General features: G+C 42.6%; 1 protein-coding gene across 1 annotated transcript in view; it reads right to left on the reverse strand.

Annotated features, from left to right (window-relative positions):
* Nucleotides 1-19,534, reverse strand: part of grik3 (glutamate ionotropic receptor kainate type subunit 3) — a 146,868-nt gene extending 127,334 nt beyond the window's left edge. The window contains exon 1 of the mRNA XM_015950084.3: nt 18,403-19,534. Coding sequence (XP_015805570.3) covers nt 18,403-18,517 — 115 coding nt within the window. The 5' untranslated portion in view covers nt 18,518-19,534. The remainder of the gene's footprint in view (nt 1-18,402) is intronic.
* Nucleotides 19,535-20,247: the final 713 nt, after the last annotated feature.

The following is a 20,247-nucleotide window of genomic DNA, read 5'->3' on the forward strand; positions in this document are numbered from 1 at the left end:
AAAAATGTTGGTTCTGTAAATGCAGGCTTTTTCATTTCCTTCAATAATCTTAAATCTACTGGAAACATATGGGGAACAGATTCAATGGGACTCAGTTGCCTTTCAACCATCAGCTCATAAGATCCAGGCGATTGGGCTAGCAAAATGAAGCGCACGTGTTGTAGCAAAGAGTGTCGAGGCGATAGAAGGTGTACGGGTCACAAGAGGAGCGAGAGGGAAGTTCTCATCCAGCTCTGGCGAGGGATTAACACATGAGCATGTGTTGAAAGAGGTCACAAATTCTTTCTGGTGAGAAAAAAAAGGAATAGTCGTGAATAAGCTTAACCTAACGATCACGACCTCCCTTTTATTTTTTTATGTTCTGTTTCAGTAAGGATAGACAGATGGGGAATAGAGAAGGGAGATGAGAAAGGGGGAACTGTGAGCTCCTTTTCAAAAGTGAAACAAAAATGAATTGGTCTGACAGGCCTGCAGCTGCATGGAGCTCATACTTCTACCAATGCACCAAAGTGCATAATTGGAGGTAATATCTCCCCCCTGCACTCTGTTTTAAGTTTGACAGTGGCTAGAGAGCCTTAATAAGCTTCACGTAGAAAAGCACCCCCACCGTTACACCTGATTCATCTCATCTGTCCTGCAACAGAACAGTACTGGCAAAGAACACACAGAACGGGATGTGTTTTTGCTTGACAGATCATTAATCCACACCGGAGACACCTGAAATTAACTTCCAAAGTCCTAAAAATGGGAAACAAATTAGACATTACATTTTCTTTTCAAACTTTATCTTATTTCATGGTATGGATGAGGGACATGTGAACATCTGGCTATTTTAAATGATACATTTGGACTAAACTCTGGAACAGACAGACATTTAGAAAGTGTTGAACACTTGTTTAATCAATAACATTTGCAGTGGTCTCTAGGAATGAATGCCTTGTAACTATTCTGGGGAAGAAAAAGATCGGAGCACCATTTTCAGGAACTAGAAGTGAGCCACATCACAGTTGAGCTTCACGCGGCAGGATTTGGAGACTTATTTCCTGATATTTGGACATTTCACCTCTGATTGGCTAACAGCAACACAACTCTACCACTGACTCTATTTGCTCTGCAGTGCTGAAGTTTTATTTCCACAAATAACACAAGCCTGGAAGAGTTCTGCTGTGTGGTGGAGTTGTAAATACTAGGGATTAGCATTTGCAAAGGATTAACGTTCTCTGCTGTTTCCAGTACACTAAAACAACAGCCTTCCCCGTTGAGAGTCAAGATGGGTGAGTCTATGACCGTTAAGTGTGACGTAGAACTGTCAGACTTTTCTATTTCTAGAGTTTCACCATCTATTTTCTATCAGCAAGGGCGTCAGTTTGTTTTCAGAATTGCTGGGGACAATAACCATACACTTGAGTGGGGTTTAAAAATTGCTGGGGACAATAAAGTAGGCTAGCAGGGGTCGGCACCCCGTGGCTCTGGAGCCGCATGCGGCTCCTCCATCCATCTGATGCGGCTCTCTGTACTTTTAAAATAATGAATGGATATTTAAATAAAATGCTTTATATTTTACTGCATTAATTTTACATCTGTATGCCAATTCTAAATGTAAAGATTATCTGCGTAAACCTGAACAGGTCCAACCCAGTCTTACTGTGAGACCGGGTTGACGCGTCACGCTTGTGCGTAATCATATGCGCTTCTGAGCTGCTTTCTGACCTTCCCCACCTACAAAGTTTAATTACAACAATCACACGTGAAAGAGCCCGGATTTGTATTCTGAACAGTCTAAACATGTTTTAAAAAGAAACGTATGACAAAAGTGGCACCTGCTCAGTAAAACCACCAACAGGGTGAAAAATATCAAAATATTGTAGGCAGAGACGGGCTACAACTTCTGGATCCACTTTATATAAATCGTTTTATTGATTATCGTCTTATGAAAGATAACTTTGACGTACACGAGCGACCAGGCGTGTTGCAAACTTTTCAAAAGTGTGGGGGATGTTGTCTGTGCCTAAAATAATTTGATGTTATTCATCTTGTTAGTTTAATTTCCATAATAGCGGAGCAGGTGCGAATTTTAGACGCGTCACGCATGTCCCCGTTTTAAACATGTTTAAACTGTTCAGAATACAAATCCAGGCTCTGTCTCGTTAGATTGGTGTAACTAAAGTTTGTACTGAATGAAACTTTACATTAAACCATGTTGAAAAGAAAAGGATCCGATTAAATCATTTCCCCTCATTTACAGTCACGACGTACAGCGCAGTGCGCGTGGCTCTGGGGTTAATCAAGTTTAGTTTTTTCTCTTTGCAACAATCTTCACAAGAAGGCAAAACAGTTAAATGACAGGTTACAGATATTTCCATTTGACTGTTTATTTTGATGGATAAACTCAAGGATGTTCGTTGATTTCCTCCCACTGAAGCGGTCTGGAAACCCGGTCTCTCTGAGGGATGTGTCACTTGGAAAAATGTTATTTTTATGAAATTATGAAAGTTTGGCTGAACAGCGCTTGTTCCCGTCTCCAATATGGAGACGCATGACTCATCCAGTCGCCTCTTCAGCTCAGAAAGCACCTGTAGAGACATTTGATCACGCACAAAGTTTATGTGGAGCAGAAGCGGTCGGGCCACGGCAGGTTAAATGTTCCTAGCCTACATGAAGTGAAACTGTTTAATTGTAACATTAATATGTTACTGGACACGCTGGTCTGGTTGGTTAGGCACGTGTTTGAAGTGGAACACACACACACACACCTACACACACACACACACACACACACACACACACACACACACACACACACACACACCAATTAAAATAATGCTGATAGCATGGACTAGAAGACAGGTGATGGTTTACGTATTTAAATGATGATCAGGCTGCTGTAAAATGTAATCTCCATCCACATCCAGACACAATTATCCTCTATTCTTTCTCTAGTTGCTCTGCTCTTGGCTGGGCTGACGTAGCTGACGGTGCTCGCGGCGCACCTAACTAGTGGCTGATGCACATTCTACGCATTTGGAGAGGTGGGCTGGAAGCTTTGCTTTCACTGGAAGATGGTCCACTTAACGCACGGGTGTAGACTACATATTAATGACAAATGAATGAAAATTAAATTGGGAGTTTTTACTTCATATTTTATAAATAAAAATGACGGGGGAACACATTTATGACGTCTTTTTAAACGAAATTTTCTAGCGCGACCTGCCTGCTTCACTAAGTCACTGCTTATTAAGGTCCGTCCAAAATTACCGTGGCCCACCCAAAAATGAAAACCTGGCGCCGCGCCTATTATAAACTTCTGCAAATTGTTGTTCTTCACTTTATCAAACTCAGACTTTGTACAGCTAATATCAAGATGTAAAATTATTCAGTCGAGCTCTTCCGTCCCTCCCTCTCCTGGAAACCCGACATCGGCTGTCAGAAGCGGGCGGTGAAGAAGGAGATGAGGCAAACAGAGTGAGTGTGACCTAAAGAAACCAGACTGGTGTGGAGGTGAGCAAAACAGCTGGAAAAGTGTGGGTGTTGAATCCCCCACGGGTGCGACGCCCATGGTACCGGCTGCTGTCACCTGGTTGTGAGCAGCGCTCTGCTGTCTGAGGGTAGGCCCCGCCCACAACGATGTGACTGCTGCGGTGTTTTCTTTACTGTGGGAAATGGGTAATAATGGCTCTTTGATGGGAACAGGTTGCCGACCCCTGGTATAAGATCTGAGCTGGTAAAACAAAAATCCTCATCAGCAGGCTTTTTTGAAAGTGGGGGGGACACAGCTGCCGATCACAAATTTTGCCGGGGACATGTCCCCGGTGTCCCCGGTTAAAATGACGCCTATGTCTATCAGACGCTAATGCAGGAGATATGTGTAGGAGACTATTTTCTTGTTCAGCCTGACAAACTCAGAGTGACCCATTATAATCAGAAAATTAAAAATATATACAATTTTTTTTCAGTGAAGCTAGCTGAAAAGTTTCCAAAAAGTCTAAAAACTATCATTTGGTTGCTCTCAATTACTTTATACGGTTGGTTTTATGTATTTACAAAAAATACTCCTTTCAGTTTGTGACATTTCTTTAAAAATATTTAAATATTGGTATTTCTAAACCTACATATTTCTCCCAAGAGAGTCACAAGTGTAGATTTGATATTACAGCTTCTGTGAAATATAATTTATTCTTGAGGCCATTTATTTCATGGAGGTGGCTATGATTTGCACACATACACACACACACACACACACACACACGCCAAACCATCACACTTCACTGATACGGATTTTAAATGTCACAAACACTGTAAACAGAAACTGTAAATGTGTCTCCTCTAGTGATGCCAAATGGTCATATTTGGTGGCATTTCCGACTAAAACTGCGAGCAGGAAGTACATTTTGTTTGATTAAGCAATGAAAATAATCAGCCTAAAACTGCAAATGCGTCATTAAATTAGCATATGATTATTGCAGCATTTTTTTCTGTTGATCCTTTTCATCAAACAGATAATACGTGCGGATTGCAGATTATTTTGCCACAGATAGATTTCATGGTATATTGTTCAGTCGTGGTAAAAAGCAATTAAGAGAATGACTTGTATGGTTGTGTTAAACAATCAGCCTGCATTCACTCAATGAATTCTCTTTTATTTCTATATGTGAGTACAAACCTAACCATGATTATCTTTTAAAGATGTGAGAGACACGTGACTCTTTCTTAGTGATTGTTGGGGATAATATGAAAAAAATGGTTGGACGTAGATGGTTGCACATGAGGAAACATGCAGAAATAGATCCAAAAAGCACAAAACTTTGAGGGTTTTAAGAGATGAAAGTAATGATAGAGGGGGATCAGATATTCTTTTGTTGTTTCAACTAACAAAATTCTTCTCAGCATTTTATCTATTGCTAGAAATTTCGCAACTGGTAGATTTCAAAATGACATGTCAGTAAAAAATAAATATACAAAAAAACAATGCAGTTCAGTTAGTTAACAAAGCAATAAGTAAGAATTTTACAGTGAAATTATCACAAAACAGTCTAATCACAATATTTCATTCTCAGCCAGCTGGGGGTTGTCTGTTTTTCTCCTTTCATTAAATCTAAAGAGGGACTTAGTAACTGTTTAAAAATCTGTGAGCATACGAGGCCGCTGAGCCCACGTTGAGCTAACGCTGCAGTGTGGACATTTGTAAATTGTCACCGACTGGAAAAAAAGGTCCAGGGTTGTCTAAAGAACTGAAGCGAGTAAACAGGAGCGACCCAGAAGTTATTACATGTACCCCTAAGAGGCCACTGCATCTCATTATTTAACTGGTGAAGAGACTAACGTTGCGCTAACAACGCTAATGGTGAATGAGAAACAAGTAGTCAGCTTTAAAAAAATCTCTGCTACTTTTTTTCAATTACCGACAACTCTGTTACACCTCTTTCATTTTTGTTTATAAAAATAGACTGCAGTACCTACATTTAACCACCGGATGTTATTCTTACTTCATTCTTACATAGTGCACCTTTAACCAAGACAAGACATTACCAGCACTGTGCATTAGTGATTAAATGATGACCAGATTCAATGCGTACTGTGGCAAAATATCACAATTAGTTTTTTGTAGGCACAGTCATTATTTTAATAAATTTGCTGTTTTGTTGTTGAGTTATTTTCACGCACCTATACCATGAAGTGGAAGTTAGCCGTCTTGCCTGTGAATGGCTAACAGCAACACAACTCTTCCGCTGTTTTATTCTACAAATAAATCAAGCCTGAATGTGTTATGCCATGTTGAGGATTTGCTAATGCTAATGGTTAGCGTCTACTAGCAAGGGATGTGCTCTGCTCTCTCCTCACTGATAAATCAGCACTGCTTTCCATGGTTGCAAGCCAAGGTCAGTGCTGTCCTTGTGACAGAGAAGAGACTGACCCAACTGTTTTTCTGTCTGTTTTCTTTTTGAGGCTGCAGTAGAAAACAGGGGTGGAAGACTATTTCAGCTTTAGCATGCATGTGAAACTCAGCGTGACCTATCTTATTTCAAAAATAGCAAGTATTGCATGTTGCTCTGTGAACCTCTGCTTTAAAAAGAATTACTACAGCTGCTATTTCGATCTAATTAAGCTTCTATAAAAATACAAGAAATTATAGTGAGCCTTGAAAAAATTGAAACTAAAATCACAAATTTGGGACTAAAAGTTTTAAGTTGCACAAAGAAGGACTTAAAACTCGATACAACACAAATTAGGAACTATCAGGAGTCTAGTCTTCATTAGCGCTGCGTGATAAAGAATTGATTTGACCAAAAAGAAAAAGCCTGCAGCTTAATTACAAGTTCCAATCTACCCTAATCAATCTCGTTTTCCACTAAGCAGTTACTATGACAGCAATTTATACTTTTAGGGGAGCAGATCTGCAACAGTTGTAAACCTGCAGGGCAGTTGCATCCATTTCTGGCTTTGCATTAAAAGTCCTAATTCATACAAGCATCACTAATAGCTTTACTAAATTGTACTGCCAACCTCAAACCGCCCACGGTCTCTTCTTCCCTTCCCTTCCCTTCCCTTCCCTTCCCTTCCCTTCCTTGTCAACAATAATCTCAAGCTTTTTCCATATGTCTGAAGGTGGTCACATGCAGACAGGCTGTCCTCACATGAGTCGCTTGGGAACATTTGCGGTTAACCGCACCGCTCTCCAGAGGCAGCCTGGACAGAGCATCGGCAGCCAGAGAAACACTCAACGAAGGAAGAACCGCTGCAGATTGTCTTCGCTGCACACAGCGTGGGTGCTGAGTGGAATCTCCGGAGTATTGGCTGTGCTAACTAAATTGACATTGGCTTCCAACCTTCTGGCTATCCATCAGCGGAGGGGCAAGCGCAGGGCCTAGAGAGGTAACCCCCGGGTCTACTGCACTTCCCTCGGTAGTCCTAACCATTTTTTCTACTGCCAGTGTAAACAAAGAGAAAAGGAAGATGCGTGAGACAGAACGTGGAAGAAAGGATCCACCCCCAACACCCTCCTGATATTTTGGTGATAGCCATTCATTTGTAGTGTTTTTGGCCTGAGGAGGTTTGTCTTATCTGCTCATTGTCTTTCTCTCAGGGGGGAAATAGAGGGTGAGTCTTCTCCAGCCTGCACTCTCACAGTTGATTAGTAACTCCTGCTCTACCCATACGCTCCGGGGATTCAATGCCAGCTCTCCTTATGCATCCCCGTCTCATGCACACACCCTCTCCTCTCCCCTTCCTCCCCTGCTTTTTAAGCACACGCCCGTGCACACCAATCTCCCTACAGTCACGGAACAGCAATTTGAGGGAATCACGCAAGCAGGACCTGACATTTGCAGTGCACCTATTACAATGAGAGTTTGATTAAAAGGGCAGAATGAAATGGTGTCACCCTCCACTCATTGTCCTTAGCCCAAGTTAAATAGGATTTAAACTCGTGCACTGAGACTGATACCTCCGCTGTCGAGTTATGATCGCTTTAAAGCAGTAAAAAGAAAAGGGATTTGCTGTTGCAATGCAGGTGTTTGGCTGTATGTAACCAAGATGTCAGAGGTGACCAAGTTTACACTGAGCGTCTGGGATGAGATAAGCAGGGTGCTTATGCAGGAAGGCAAGCAAAGCTTAAACAGCTCGAGGGAATGCTGTGGCGTTTGAAAGCCACAGGAATGAAGCTGAGTTTTATCTGGCGTTGTCAACGCACAAAAGGAGTCAGCAACGCAACACGGTGAGTTTTAAAATTGGGATCAAAAAGTTCAAGCTAATTAACCAACTAACTAAGAATCCCTCTAACATCATCCACGTCACCGCCATTGTTTTCTTCTTCCCTCTCTCCATCTGATTTACTGCAGTACTTTGTGTACCTATGGTGTGTACCCGGTTTGCCAACATACAGTGTATCTTGGGAAAAAGAAGACTAATTACGCCCTGTGCTGAAATGTAAAATAATCACCAAATTACCTCCAACAAGATCATTCTAATTAACTACGCTATTTTGCAAGTGTGACCCTTGGAGCAAAATGCCCTTTGATCAGGCCTTTCTTCGCAAGCTGTTTTGAAATATTCAACTTTTTTTTTTTTCCCAGCGTAGCCCAGAGGACGACCGCGATGGGGGAGTCAAAAGGAAAGGACAAGGGCACATAATAAAGACAAATGCCTCGAGCATGAAATTTGATTCATGGCAGAGCTACAGTAACATTCACAAGGAAACAGCCAGCGTTGACATGTCATGAATTTCAAAGCACTCGTCGGTTTCAAAAATACACACCTTGCCATAATCACTTTGAGTCACTGACGGAGCCAGCGGGGGTTTCATGCAAATTGGCGGATCATATCAATCAGACTGTTGATGAATGTATACAAGAGAGCTTCACTTTGAAGAGAAATCTATCATATCCTGTATTAAACTGGTGACATTCAGATGGGTTTCTATTAGTGTGTAAACGACCCAGAGGTCCTGTGGTTAAAACCGGCTCAGCTAGCTTGTTTACAATAACTTGCATCACTTTAATAATCTTATAACAGAAAGTCAGCTGTTTATTTGCCTTCAATTAAAGCTGTTCAAATCCCTCTCAGACAGTCTTCTAGAACAATAAAACGTGTTATTTCTCCTATATTCTTCCATCTCTAATTCTACACCTCACACGCACCTGTTTGTCTTAGTTTTCTGCTTTAATCAAATGCAGCAAAACTGTACATAATGAAAGATTTATTAGAAATTATTTATCACTTCATCACACTTCTGCTTCCATCTCTGAATACAATTCAGCCTCCAGCAGTTCAGACTGCGATGCTCACAGCATAACACTCCACCTGTCCCTTGCCTTGAAGATGATTTTTTATAGATTTTGTAACTTGAAGCATAAAATATTTGGAGTTTATTAATCAAGCTATGTTGATGTAAAAATTTTGTGAAATGAAAATTGTTGATTAGAAGCTATCAGATACTGTAACGTTGGAGATGCACCGAGAAAATCAGCTGATGGTCGTAATCAGCAAATATATTTGTTAGATCCCTCTTTCCTATTGGCCTGGTTGGGAGCTGTCTTCGATTGCAGCCAGGTTGTAACAGAAATTAACCCAGAAATCAATACAATGTTAAACTCATTAAGTCAGTCACAAGACCAGTTGCAAAATACAACACTCATTGTTACAAAACTCCAGATTCTGTCTCCTCAGTGAGTCCAAAAGTTGATCCCGGACAAGCCTCCATTTATGTAACAACGTGGCTCGTGGGTTCGCATCACAAAATAGAGACTGAACACATTTGTGAAGTTTAGTGTTATTTTTCATATTTATAGAGACCCACCAAAACAATCCCAATGTGATCTCTCTCAAGCTGCAGGCTTTTGTCCTGCAGCCACCGGTGCATTCACTCAGGATGGAACATAGAGGGGTATAACAATATTACAAAAGTATTGGCTTGAGAGGTTCCGACTAGATATCGTTGGACTCACCTCAACGCATGGCTCTGGCTCTGGAACCAGTTTCCTTGAGAGGGTTTGGACTTTCTACCACTCTGGAGTTGCTCCCACTGAGAGGCGCTGAGCAGGGGTGGGCATACTAGTTGCCCCCCATCTTGGTGCTTGTACGCTGGGGTGTACCTCAGTGAATGAGAGGGTAGCCTCCCTCCGCCTACATGTGGGAGGGACGGGTTCTGACTGTGGTCTGTGCTTATGCACCAAACTACAGTTCAGACTACCCACCCTTTTTGGAGGACCTTGGAGGGGGTGCTGGAAAACACTCCTTCCGGTGACTCCCTCGTTCTACTGGGGGACTTTAACACTCACGTGGGCAACGACAGTGAGACCTGGAGAGGTGTGGTTGTTAGGAATGGTCACCTGATCTGAATTCGAGTGGTGTTTTGTTATTGGACTGCTGTGCCAGTCATGGATTGTCCATAATGAACACCATGTTCAGACATAAAGGTGTCCATATGTGCTCTTGGCACCAGGATACCTTAGGCCGCAGCTCGATGATCAACTTTGTTGTTGTTTCATCTGACCGCATGTCTTGGACACTCGGATGAAGAGAGGGGCGGAGCTGTCAACTGACCACTACCTGATGGTGAGTTGGCTCAGATGGTGGGGGAGGATGCCGGTCAGACCAGGCATCGCGAGGGTCTGCTGGGAACATCTGGCAGAGTCTCCTGTCAGAAGGAGCTTCAATTCCCATCTCCGACAGAACTTCCAAAATGTTCAGAGGGAGGTGGGGGACATTGAGTCTGAATGGACCCTGTTCCGTGCTTCCATTGTTGAGGCGGCCGACCGGAGCTGTGGTCGCAGGATCGTCGGTGCCTGTCGTGGTGGCAACCCCCAAACCCGCTGGTGGATACCGGCGGTTAGGGATGCTGTCAAGCTGAAGAAAGTGTCCTATTAGGTCGTTTTGCCCTGTGGGACTCCAGAGGCAGCTGACGGGTACCAGCAGGCCAAGCGGAACGTGGCTCGGGTGGTCGCCGAGGCAAAAACTCGGAAATGGGAGGAGTTCGGTGAGACCATGGAGCAAGACTTCCGTACGGCTTCGAGACGATTCTGGTCCACCATCCGGCACCTTAGGGGGGGAAAGCAGTGCACTACCAACACTATCTATAGTGGGGACGGTGTGCTGCTGACCTCTACTCAGGACGTTGTGGATCGGTGGGCAGAATACTTCGAAGACCTCCTCAATCCCACCGACACGTCTTCCAGTGTGGGAGTTACTCCGAGAGTATGGGGTACCAGGCCCTCTGATACGGGCTGTTAGTCAGTGTCAGAGCTTGGTCCGCATTGCCAGCAGTAAATCGGGCTCATTCCCAGTGAGAGTTGGACTCCGCCAAGAATGCCCTTTGTCACCGATTCTGTTCATAACCTTTATGGACAGGATTTCTAGGTGCAGCCAAGGTGTGGCGGGCATCCGTTTTGGTGGCCTGAAGATCAGGTCTCTGCTTTTTGCAGATGATGTGGTCCTGTTGGCTTTATCAGAACGTGATCTTCAGCTTTCACTGGAGCGGTTCGCAGCAGATTGTGAAGCAGCTGGGATGAGAATCAGCTTTTCTAAATCTGAGACCATGGTCTTGATTCGGAAAAGGGTAGAATGCCTTCTCCAGGTCAGGGATGAGGTCCTGCCTCAAGTGGAAGAGTTTAAGTATCTCGGGGTCTTGTTCACGAGTGAGGGAAAACTGGAGCGTGAGATCGATAGGTGGATATGTGCTGCATCTGCAGTGATGCGGACGTTGTACCGGTCTGTCATGGTGAAGAGAGAGAGCTGAGTCAGAAGGCGAAGCTCTTGATTTACCGGTTGATCTACGTTCCTACCCTCACCTATGGTCATGATCTTTGGGTAGTAACTGAAAGAACGAGATCGCAGATACAAGCGGCTGAAATGAGTTTTCTCCGAAGAGTGGCTGGGCTCTCCCTTGGAGATAGGGTGAGAAGCTCGGTCATTCGGGAGGGGCTCGGAGTAGACCCGCTGCTCCTCCACATTGAGAGGAGCTAGTTGAGGTGGCTCGGGCATCTGGTCAGGATGCCTCCTGGATGCCTCCCTGGTGAGATTTTCCAGGCACGTCCAACCGGGAGGAGACCTAAAGGTAGACCCAGGACACGGCGGAGGGACTATGTCTCTCACCTGGCCAGGGAACACTCTGGGATTCCCCCAGAGAAGCTGGCCCAAGTGGCTGGGGAGAGGGAAGTCTGGGCCTCTCGCCTTAGGCTACTGCCCCTGCGACCCGACTCCGGATAAGCAGATGAAAATGGATGGATGGATGGATGGATGGTATTGGCTTAATCGGTGACTGGCCAATCTGAAACGCAAACCTTTTGGGGGCCCTAGAATACATCACTGCCATAAAAACATCATAGTTTTTTCACCATTGCTAGAGGCCAGTTCACAATGACGACAATCGTTCATGTAATTGTACCTTCAGAATGACAATGTTCATCTGATAGAGATGACGGTGTTCTGTTGTTATGATGTTCTTTGAGATGTACAAGAGTTGGACATCAGTATTGACCCTCAAAAGCTGAACTAGTGCATTTAAAAACAAAAAGGGTATTAAAGTTCTACCCATAAAAATCTACACAAGAAAATGTTCACAGAAAAAATCTGAAATGCAAATAGACCATTAAGTGTCATTTTAAATTTTTGAATGAGAATTAGCCATCAGCTTTTATTTATTTCAATCGCCAGAAACATATGCTTGTCGAGGACCTATCAGCGTGGAGTACCCACTCTGTTGAACAATGTGAAAACACCATCTGGTGTGTGAGCATCGGCTAAGCTAGCTGGGGGTAGATGGGGACCTGCTATGTAACAGGATTATCATACTGGTCGGTAGATCCGTTCTATTAGCCCCTAGTGGCTTGGATTATTGGATGATCATTACAGAGTGCGGCTGAATTCAGAGGTGGATTTGTGCACCTCTTCCATCTTACTAACACCAAACAAACTTGTGCATTTCTTTCTGTCTCGTGCGTGCACACCGTTTATTTTCTTCACTCTGACTTGGATTTGCATTGTGCGTTTATTATTTATTGACCATCTTTATTGACTTAACATAAAAAGAGATTATGATGCGCCTGGAGCACTTTCTTTCTCGCTTTCTGAAGCCGAATGTTCTCTTCTAGAGGGTTTTAAAAGAATCACGGATGAGTAGAGAAGACGGCGCATTCAGAGATGTGTCCTCCGCTCAACAGAACGAACATCTGCCGTTTCTCATCAGCAAGACTGAAGCTAATGATGAGCCACGAGTATGCTGACAGAGAGAAAGGAATTGGATTGTGTACAAGAGGCCCAGTGAGACCAGACATATGTTTTAGAAAATGTGTGTGTGTGTGTGTTTGAAAGTGAAGGAGGCAGGGACGTGAGCTTATGTTATCTCTTTCGTGGTCCATTTATCCATCTATGTTCATACATGTGGATGAAGGAGTGTGTTAGAGCAGGTGAAACAGCCGCCGTATTCGCCCCATTTCAATCTCTGCTTCGCTAACAGATAATGGAATTACAAATCAAAGAAGCTCCTCTCTGTATCCAGCTCTTCTGTGACCTCTACCAGCCTTTGTTCATATTCACCACAACAACTCCCTGGCCCCAAACCACAGCCGGCAGGCTTCCTCTTGCTACCTCTATATCTGTGTCAGGGGAGAGATTAAATTGGGATGAAAATAAAATATTCAATTCCACTCAGGAACTGATGGCCATCTTAATTTGATACAGCTTTTGATGCAAGTCTTCATTGTTTCTTTTCTTCACCAAACGCATCCTCATCCCACTCTTCTGACCCAACCGGATCACCTATATCTTTGGGATAATTCGTGATATGAAGCCACCCACTGACACCCAATTTGCACTCTGAAAATTAAATGTTGAATTTACTTCACCAACTCATGTTAACTGGTCCCACCTAAATTTACTTGTAACATAACACATAACATTGTATAATACTCGTTACATTTAAATACCAGGTTCACTGAGAAACCATTTTTACATTATCTTTCTTGTGATGTGGTCACTCTGAATTTAATGTGCAGGCTGAACCTGAAACAGTCATCAACCCCTATATCCTGCATTAGCTGCAGAAAGAAAATAGATGTTGAAATGCTCAGGTTAAAAAATGTCCATTCATGCACTCACCCGCCTTGGCTCATGACCGAGAAAGGCTGTGTTGGGTTTTGCACACAGGAAATGGCAGAAGAAGAAGTAGAAATTATTTTTTTATATATATCTTCTCAAGATAAATCATGAGGTGCTTCACAGGAACAAAAAAAGATGAAAACACACACACACACACACACACACACACACACACATATATATATATATATATATATATATATATATATATATATATATATATATATAATTGAAAAACAAAAATTTGGTAAAATGGAAAACTGTTAACTCAAAGATGAGGAAGAGAAAAAAATAAGAAAGTAATTAGAGGAGACTGGATGCTGAGAAAGGCAGATTTGGTATAGCAGCATGAAAAGAAGGTGTGAGGAAAGAGAATGTATCGGCTAGCAGAAGCTAACCGTTAGCATTAGCAACTCCACAACACAGCAGAACTCCTTCAGGTTTGTGTTATTTGTTCTGGAAATTAAACATCAACGCTGTTTTTTTACCCAAGAAAAAAGTATGAACGTAGGTAGTGGAAGAGTTGCATTGCTGTTATCCAATAAGAGGTGAGTAATGATGAGCAAGACTCTAAACCCTGCCATTTTCTGCCCTACCCTGCTTCAGCTAACTTCTACTTCCTAAAAGAGGAGTTCCAGATGTTTTTTCCTCAATGACTCACAAGGCCTTTATTCATTCTAGAGACCGCAGAAAACATATTGAAGAAAAATTAGGATGAATGAGAGCTTCAAGTAACTAGACTGAATGGAACCAAATGACATAGCTTGGTTAAATATATTCAACTTTTTATTTGTTGGAGCATGGATCTGGCTTTGTTAAAAATATTATCACCGCTTTCTGCAAACTCTTCAAACATCTGAGACAAAACATTTGCAGAAAATCTTGTGATGAGGATCTTATGGAGCATATGGTTTGAGAGCACACTATTTTTGCAGCTCCCTGTACAGAAAAAAAAGTGTAATTGCATGAAAACTTTTCCGTCTGTCGCTGCTGCTGGTGCTGGGATAACAACAAGCCACTGAAGTGGCTCTTCGTCTGAAGACTTCAACTAAAAATGAAGACCACAGACCCGATTTATCCTGTTGAAGCCTACAAGTGGTCGGCCATGCTGCGCATTTGTCAGCTCACGTTGAAACTTTGTAGCTGTTTCCCCAGCAATAACGAAAGCTGTCTTCCCCCAGCGTTTTAGAAAAGCCAAATGAAAAATGCATGTGGCCAGGGGTTGCACTGGCAAAGCGGGGAGCCAAGGAAATGAAATCTGCATAAAATCATGAGGGAGATTGATTAAATGACACTGATTAAGTGCTTTAAGTATGAGGTAGATAAAGCAATTGATTATTCAATGAATCCCCGTCAGGGAGTGACAAACCTCGGAGAGAGAAAAGAGACAACAAATGATGAATTAGTTTTATCAGACCCACGGATGAAAGAGACCGCACGCAACACTGTGATTATTGGAAGCTTCATGTGTTATTATTTAAACATGAATACATTTCCATATGAGCATCATTCTAAATTAGGTAATCCCCGTCTGGAGACCAAAGGGATGTATGTAGGACACCCGGAAAATGGAGAGAGATTGCCGCTCAAAGGTTCCTAAATAAAATCAAATAAATGCTATTTAAGTGGAATAAAAATACTGCTTTACATTAATGAGTTTTATTTTTGATCAAAATTGTCCCAAGGTGGGAAAAAAATGTTGGTAACACTTTACAATAAGGGTCCCTTTATTAATGTTATTTAGTGTATTATTAAGCATTAATAAACAATGATCCCTTTATTATCGTTAGTGCATTATGAGGGGCGACAGTGGCACAGGAGTTAAGTGTTCACCCTGTATTTGGAAGGGTTGCAGGTTCGAGCCCCGCTCAGTTTGTCGCTGTCATTGTGTCCTTGGGCAAGACACTTACTTAACCCACCTTACCTGCAGGTGGTGGTCGGGGGGACTGATGGCGCCAGGGCTCGGCAGCCTCACCTCTGTCAGTGCGCCCCAGGGCAGCAGTTGCTACATCATAGCTCAAACTCACCAGTGTGTGAATGACTGATTGCGCTATAAAGTGCCTTGGGGGGTTCTAGGGCTCTAGAAGGCACTATATCAAATACAGGCCATTTTTATTAAGCAGTAATAAACAAAGGATCCCTTTATTAACATTACTTAGTGCATTATTAAGCATTAATAAATAAAAGGGCCCTTTATTAACATTACTTGGTAAATTATTAAGTGGTAATAAATAAAAGGTCCCTTTATTAATGTTACTTGGTATATTATTAAGCATTAATACACAAAGGGTCCATTTATTAACATTACTTAATGCATTGTTAAGCGTTAATAAATAAAGGGTCCCTTTATTAACATTATTTGGTAAATTATTAAGCATTAATAAAAATGCATCCCCTTTGTTACTGTTCCTATTATTGTTAACTATTAAGTGTGCTTAAAGTTAGGACAAAGGGCCAGGTTGGTGTCTGCTTTGTAATGTACGCTATGGTTAAGCTGTTATTAATGCTTAATAACACACTAAGCAATGTTAATAAAGGGACTCTTATTGTTAGGTGTTACTGAATTTTTTTTTCTTTATCCCTGAAAACATTACAGCCTCAACCTAAACGGTTCCTAAATAAGATGAGAGGTGGACAAAAAAGTTGTCAAGAAGAAGAAAAAGGCAAGAACGAGGGAGACTGAAGAGGAACACAGCAGGACGGAGGACAAATGCAGCGGAAGCGGTCTCTTTTTTCATTCCCTCCAACAGGCAGGGGCTGCTGAATGAGACGGAGCAACCATCTGTCCTCAACTTAGAGCAAAGCACTGCAGAAGCACTAAGACCAATGGCAACAACTCCACCTTGGATGCCCACCATTACCCAGATGGTGTTCTTGGAGAAGTGCAGGCCACATAACAGAAAGCAGACAAGGAGCTCCAAGCTCAAACACCCATGAGTTTCCCTGCTACACCTCCGTTGGTAACCAGGCCTGAAGAGCAACATTAGCCACCACTGCACTAAAGGAGACCCCTCTGTTGGTGCTCTATGTGACAAAAGTGAACCCACATAAAGTATCAAACTGAAAAAAAAAGATAGAGAAATAACTCTATAGGCGATGGTTTTACACCGTTCCAGTGAACCGAATCAGTTCTACGGCAATGAACTCTACACTAAATATAAAAAAACTATCATATAAATGCTATTTTTACCGATCATTTCTCTATTTTTATTTTGTTTAGTGATAGATGCGCACGCACTGAGTATCTATGCCGTTTTGTTGTTTAGGTGAATCCAGCAACCTTCTCTTGCATGTTTCACCTCTCAGCTTGTCAAATACAATCTCAGGAGCACACACACACACACACACACACACACTGCTCCTGCAACACAAGCAATGATAGATTCTATAAAAAGCAGTAGCGCGACAGTAGCACATTTCAGGGCATGTTTGTCTCCACACTTTGACATTTTTAAAAAAAGACAAAGCCTGTCAAATCTATTTCAGGTCTTTATTTGAGCACCTGCCACATGAAAAACTAATTCTAAGAAGAAGTAACGACCTTTTGACTCAACGACTTTCATTTAGAGCTGTAATAAGAGGATTTTAGAGTTTGTGCGTTTTTTAAAAGAATTGGGTAATCTTCACACAGCTGCAGGAAATGACAACTGCTCAGGTTTGTGCAGAGCTGCAAACATCTCACACTTTGTGCTCATGCTGGTTTGAATATAACATGTTTAGCTTTCTCCTGGGATCATTGCACTGCAAAATTTAACTCAATTTATTAAAGTATAACAACTTCAATTAAATGGGGGGTGCAGCTTTCAGGGACCACCCAGAAGGGGAGCTTGTCAAGAATTATGATTTACGATATCAGACGTGTCATCCAGAGGTGGCGCCTTAAAAAGGGCAATTTACAGCTCTCGGAATACAAGAAATGGAATATGCCATTTGGAATCATTCATCCACTTTCATCCATTCGGAAGACAAAAAGGCTGGTGCCATTAAGGATGCCCTGGACTCTGGCTGCTGTAGTGGAATTTTAATGTGGGCCAGTGCCATTCAGAGTAATTGTCCTAAATGGCAGTCTGCCAAATGTCAAAAAGCATTCGCCTTGTGACAAAACCTATTGATCTTCATTCTGTCTGCCTCTCCGCTGTGCAGAATCTTTCATCACATGAGCAGCTTCTGAAAGACAATTCTCACGTTGTTCCTCAGTGACTGATTAGACTAAACCAGACAAAGCCAGCCTTGAAAATGTTTTATTTTCTCTATGGTGTGGCAAAAATTAAAGATTTATGGTAACTTTTACTGAGATTTGGATGATTTGCTGACATAGATCAGCCTGCTGCCTCTCTTTATATCAAACTTTTGGATGGAGATGGGTTTTAAATGGAGTTCTCAGATGAAGAGAATGTCCTCAAAAACGCACTTTCACGAGGCTGAGTGTGGCTGGTGACTCAACACGCTGGCCGTAGAAAATGGAACACACGAGGCTAAGTGCATGGAGGTCACACTAACCCACAACGCTTCCTGAGAAGAGAAGGCAGAGGCAATTTCCCGTTCAGTCATCGTATATGATGCAGTGTTTTTGGTCCGGATGCTTTAAGGCTTCCATGTCTGTTCTTATTTTAACGGAAGCAAATTAAATTGCCATCCGACATGATGTGATGAATGAAAGAGTTGTGCTGATTTTACGCTTAAAAACGGAAAAGGACGCGCGCGTAACGGGGAGCAACTTTCAAGGTTACAATCCAAACGTGGGTGAGTGTGCGTGTGTGTGTGTCTCTGTGTGTGTATGTGTGAGAGAGAGGCTAAATTTGAACAACTTACCTATTCGTATAACATGAGGCATCCCACAAGAGTACTGAATCCAAAAGAGACACGAAATCAGCGATGTCCAATATTCCCAAATCGCGCTCCGGGTAGACAGCCAAGTATTTCTCATGGTTGCAAAGTCGCGAGATCCACTTTTTAAAAATCCAAAGAATTGCTCATCAACACTAAATTCTGTGTGGGAAAGGGGAAATGCGACAACTCTGCGCTCATTGTTCTTGGTGCAACATTATCCCCGGGTTCCTTTCCCCCCCCAGTCTTTGGATGCTGAGGATGAACCCCCCTCCTTTGGTCCCTGACTGGCGGATGAGCGGAAAAACACCTGCAATCACCCCGCAGGAGTCTCCCTCTTACCCCCTCACAAGCGATGCTTTTTGTCTACAGGGAAGTAAGACAAGTACCGGGGCATCAGCCGAACCGAACTCTAGCGTCGCCGTGAAGGAGGAGAACTGCGCCTGCGGAAGTTTAGTTCTCCTCGAATGATTCTGTCCTCCGAAAGGGAGGCAAAAAAAGAAGAAATTGCAACACTTCGCCGACTCAGGATCGCTTCCTCCAGTTTAATCACTCTAGTCATCCGTTCCAGTTCTGATAACAGCTCAAAACGCAGTGGTGGAAACCCGCTCCGCTCCAGTTGCGCGCCGTTGTTACGCGAGGATGGTCGCAGAGGAGCGTCCGTCTGCTCCAAAAATGAATTTCTTTTACAAATATTTTTTTTAAATTATTATTACTTGCTTTAGTTTGTGCTGGATAGGAAGGCAGCGCTCATAGCCGTGTTTCTGCGTGCGTCTGACGATCCTCCTTCCACGGTGCCACTAGAGGCACGCGTCGTTACGCATAGTTGTCAACTGTGTCCAAGTAAGGAGGTGCGAGGGTTCTGAATTACCTCCCGGTTTGTAAACACTATGATACCCAGGTTTCCCAGTATTTATTCATTAAAATATAATATGCATTAATTATTTCTTTCTTTTTACAACTTGATGCAATTTGCAAGACGTTTTATTGCCTCAAGTAAAAACACAAGAACCCCCCAAAGTGCCTCCACAGCTCTGAGTGAGATGGATTATTAGCTAGAGGGAAATAAGTGTCAGCTGGGAGGTTAGGCCACTGACAAAACGCTTCTTATCGCTCTTACTTGAGATATTCCGTTCGAGCCGATGAGAACATTATTCCCTGGTAGTGCATATCTAACTGTCCATTTTTCATTCCCTCACAGAGAGCAATCAGACAAAAGCAGCATGGCTACATCTTCAGTTAAAGCATCAGGGCTGCAGCAGAACGAGGCAAATACAATTACAAATATATAAATAAATAAATATTCAGATAATAATGACTGTTTTTTTCCACTTTGAATTTACAATCATTTGCAATATTTTGGGGGGAGAAAAAAAAGTACATGTTGTTGTGCCCAAACACTCTTGATGAGTCCGTGTTTCGGCTCATTGGTTTAATTTTTCTGTTTTGAATGGAGGAGAGGAATAAACTGTTCATCAGGGGCCACGCAGGCTCGAACAAGCCGGAGTGACTGCCACTGCATATTCATGTCTCCCAGAGCAGATTTATCGCCTCTTGGCACAATGTAAGGACCATCAACGTGAGTTATGTGGCCCTGCTCTCGCATTATGGAGATTCATTGACTTGCTGCTCTTTCAAATACAAAATGTACACAACCAGAGCAAACAAGGCATATGGGGTCTGTGGGTGCCCTCTATGGAGGGATGGTGGTCTGTGCTCTTCATCACTTGGGTTGAGAGGATCAGGAACAGAAGAGAGGTTCCCTTTTAATTAATGTTTTTAATTATTTCTGCTTTCTGCTGACATTATATACACTGTTATAATCATCCA

The sequence above is a fragment of the Nothobranchius furzeri genome, chromosome 5 (assembly GCF_043380555.1).
Source record: "Nothobranchius furzeri strain GRZ-AD chromosome 5, NfurGRZ-RIMD1, whole genome shotgun sequence".
Classification (NCBI taxonomy): domain Eukaryota; kingdom Metazoa; phylum Chordata; class Actinopteri; order Cyprinodontiformes; family Nothobranchiidae; genus Nothobranchius; species Nothobranchius furzeri.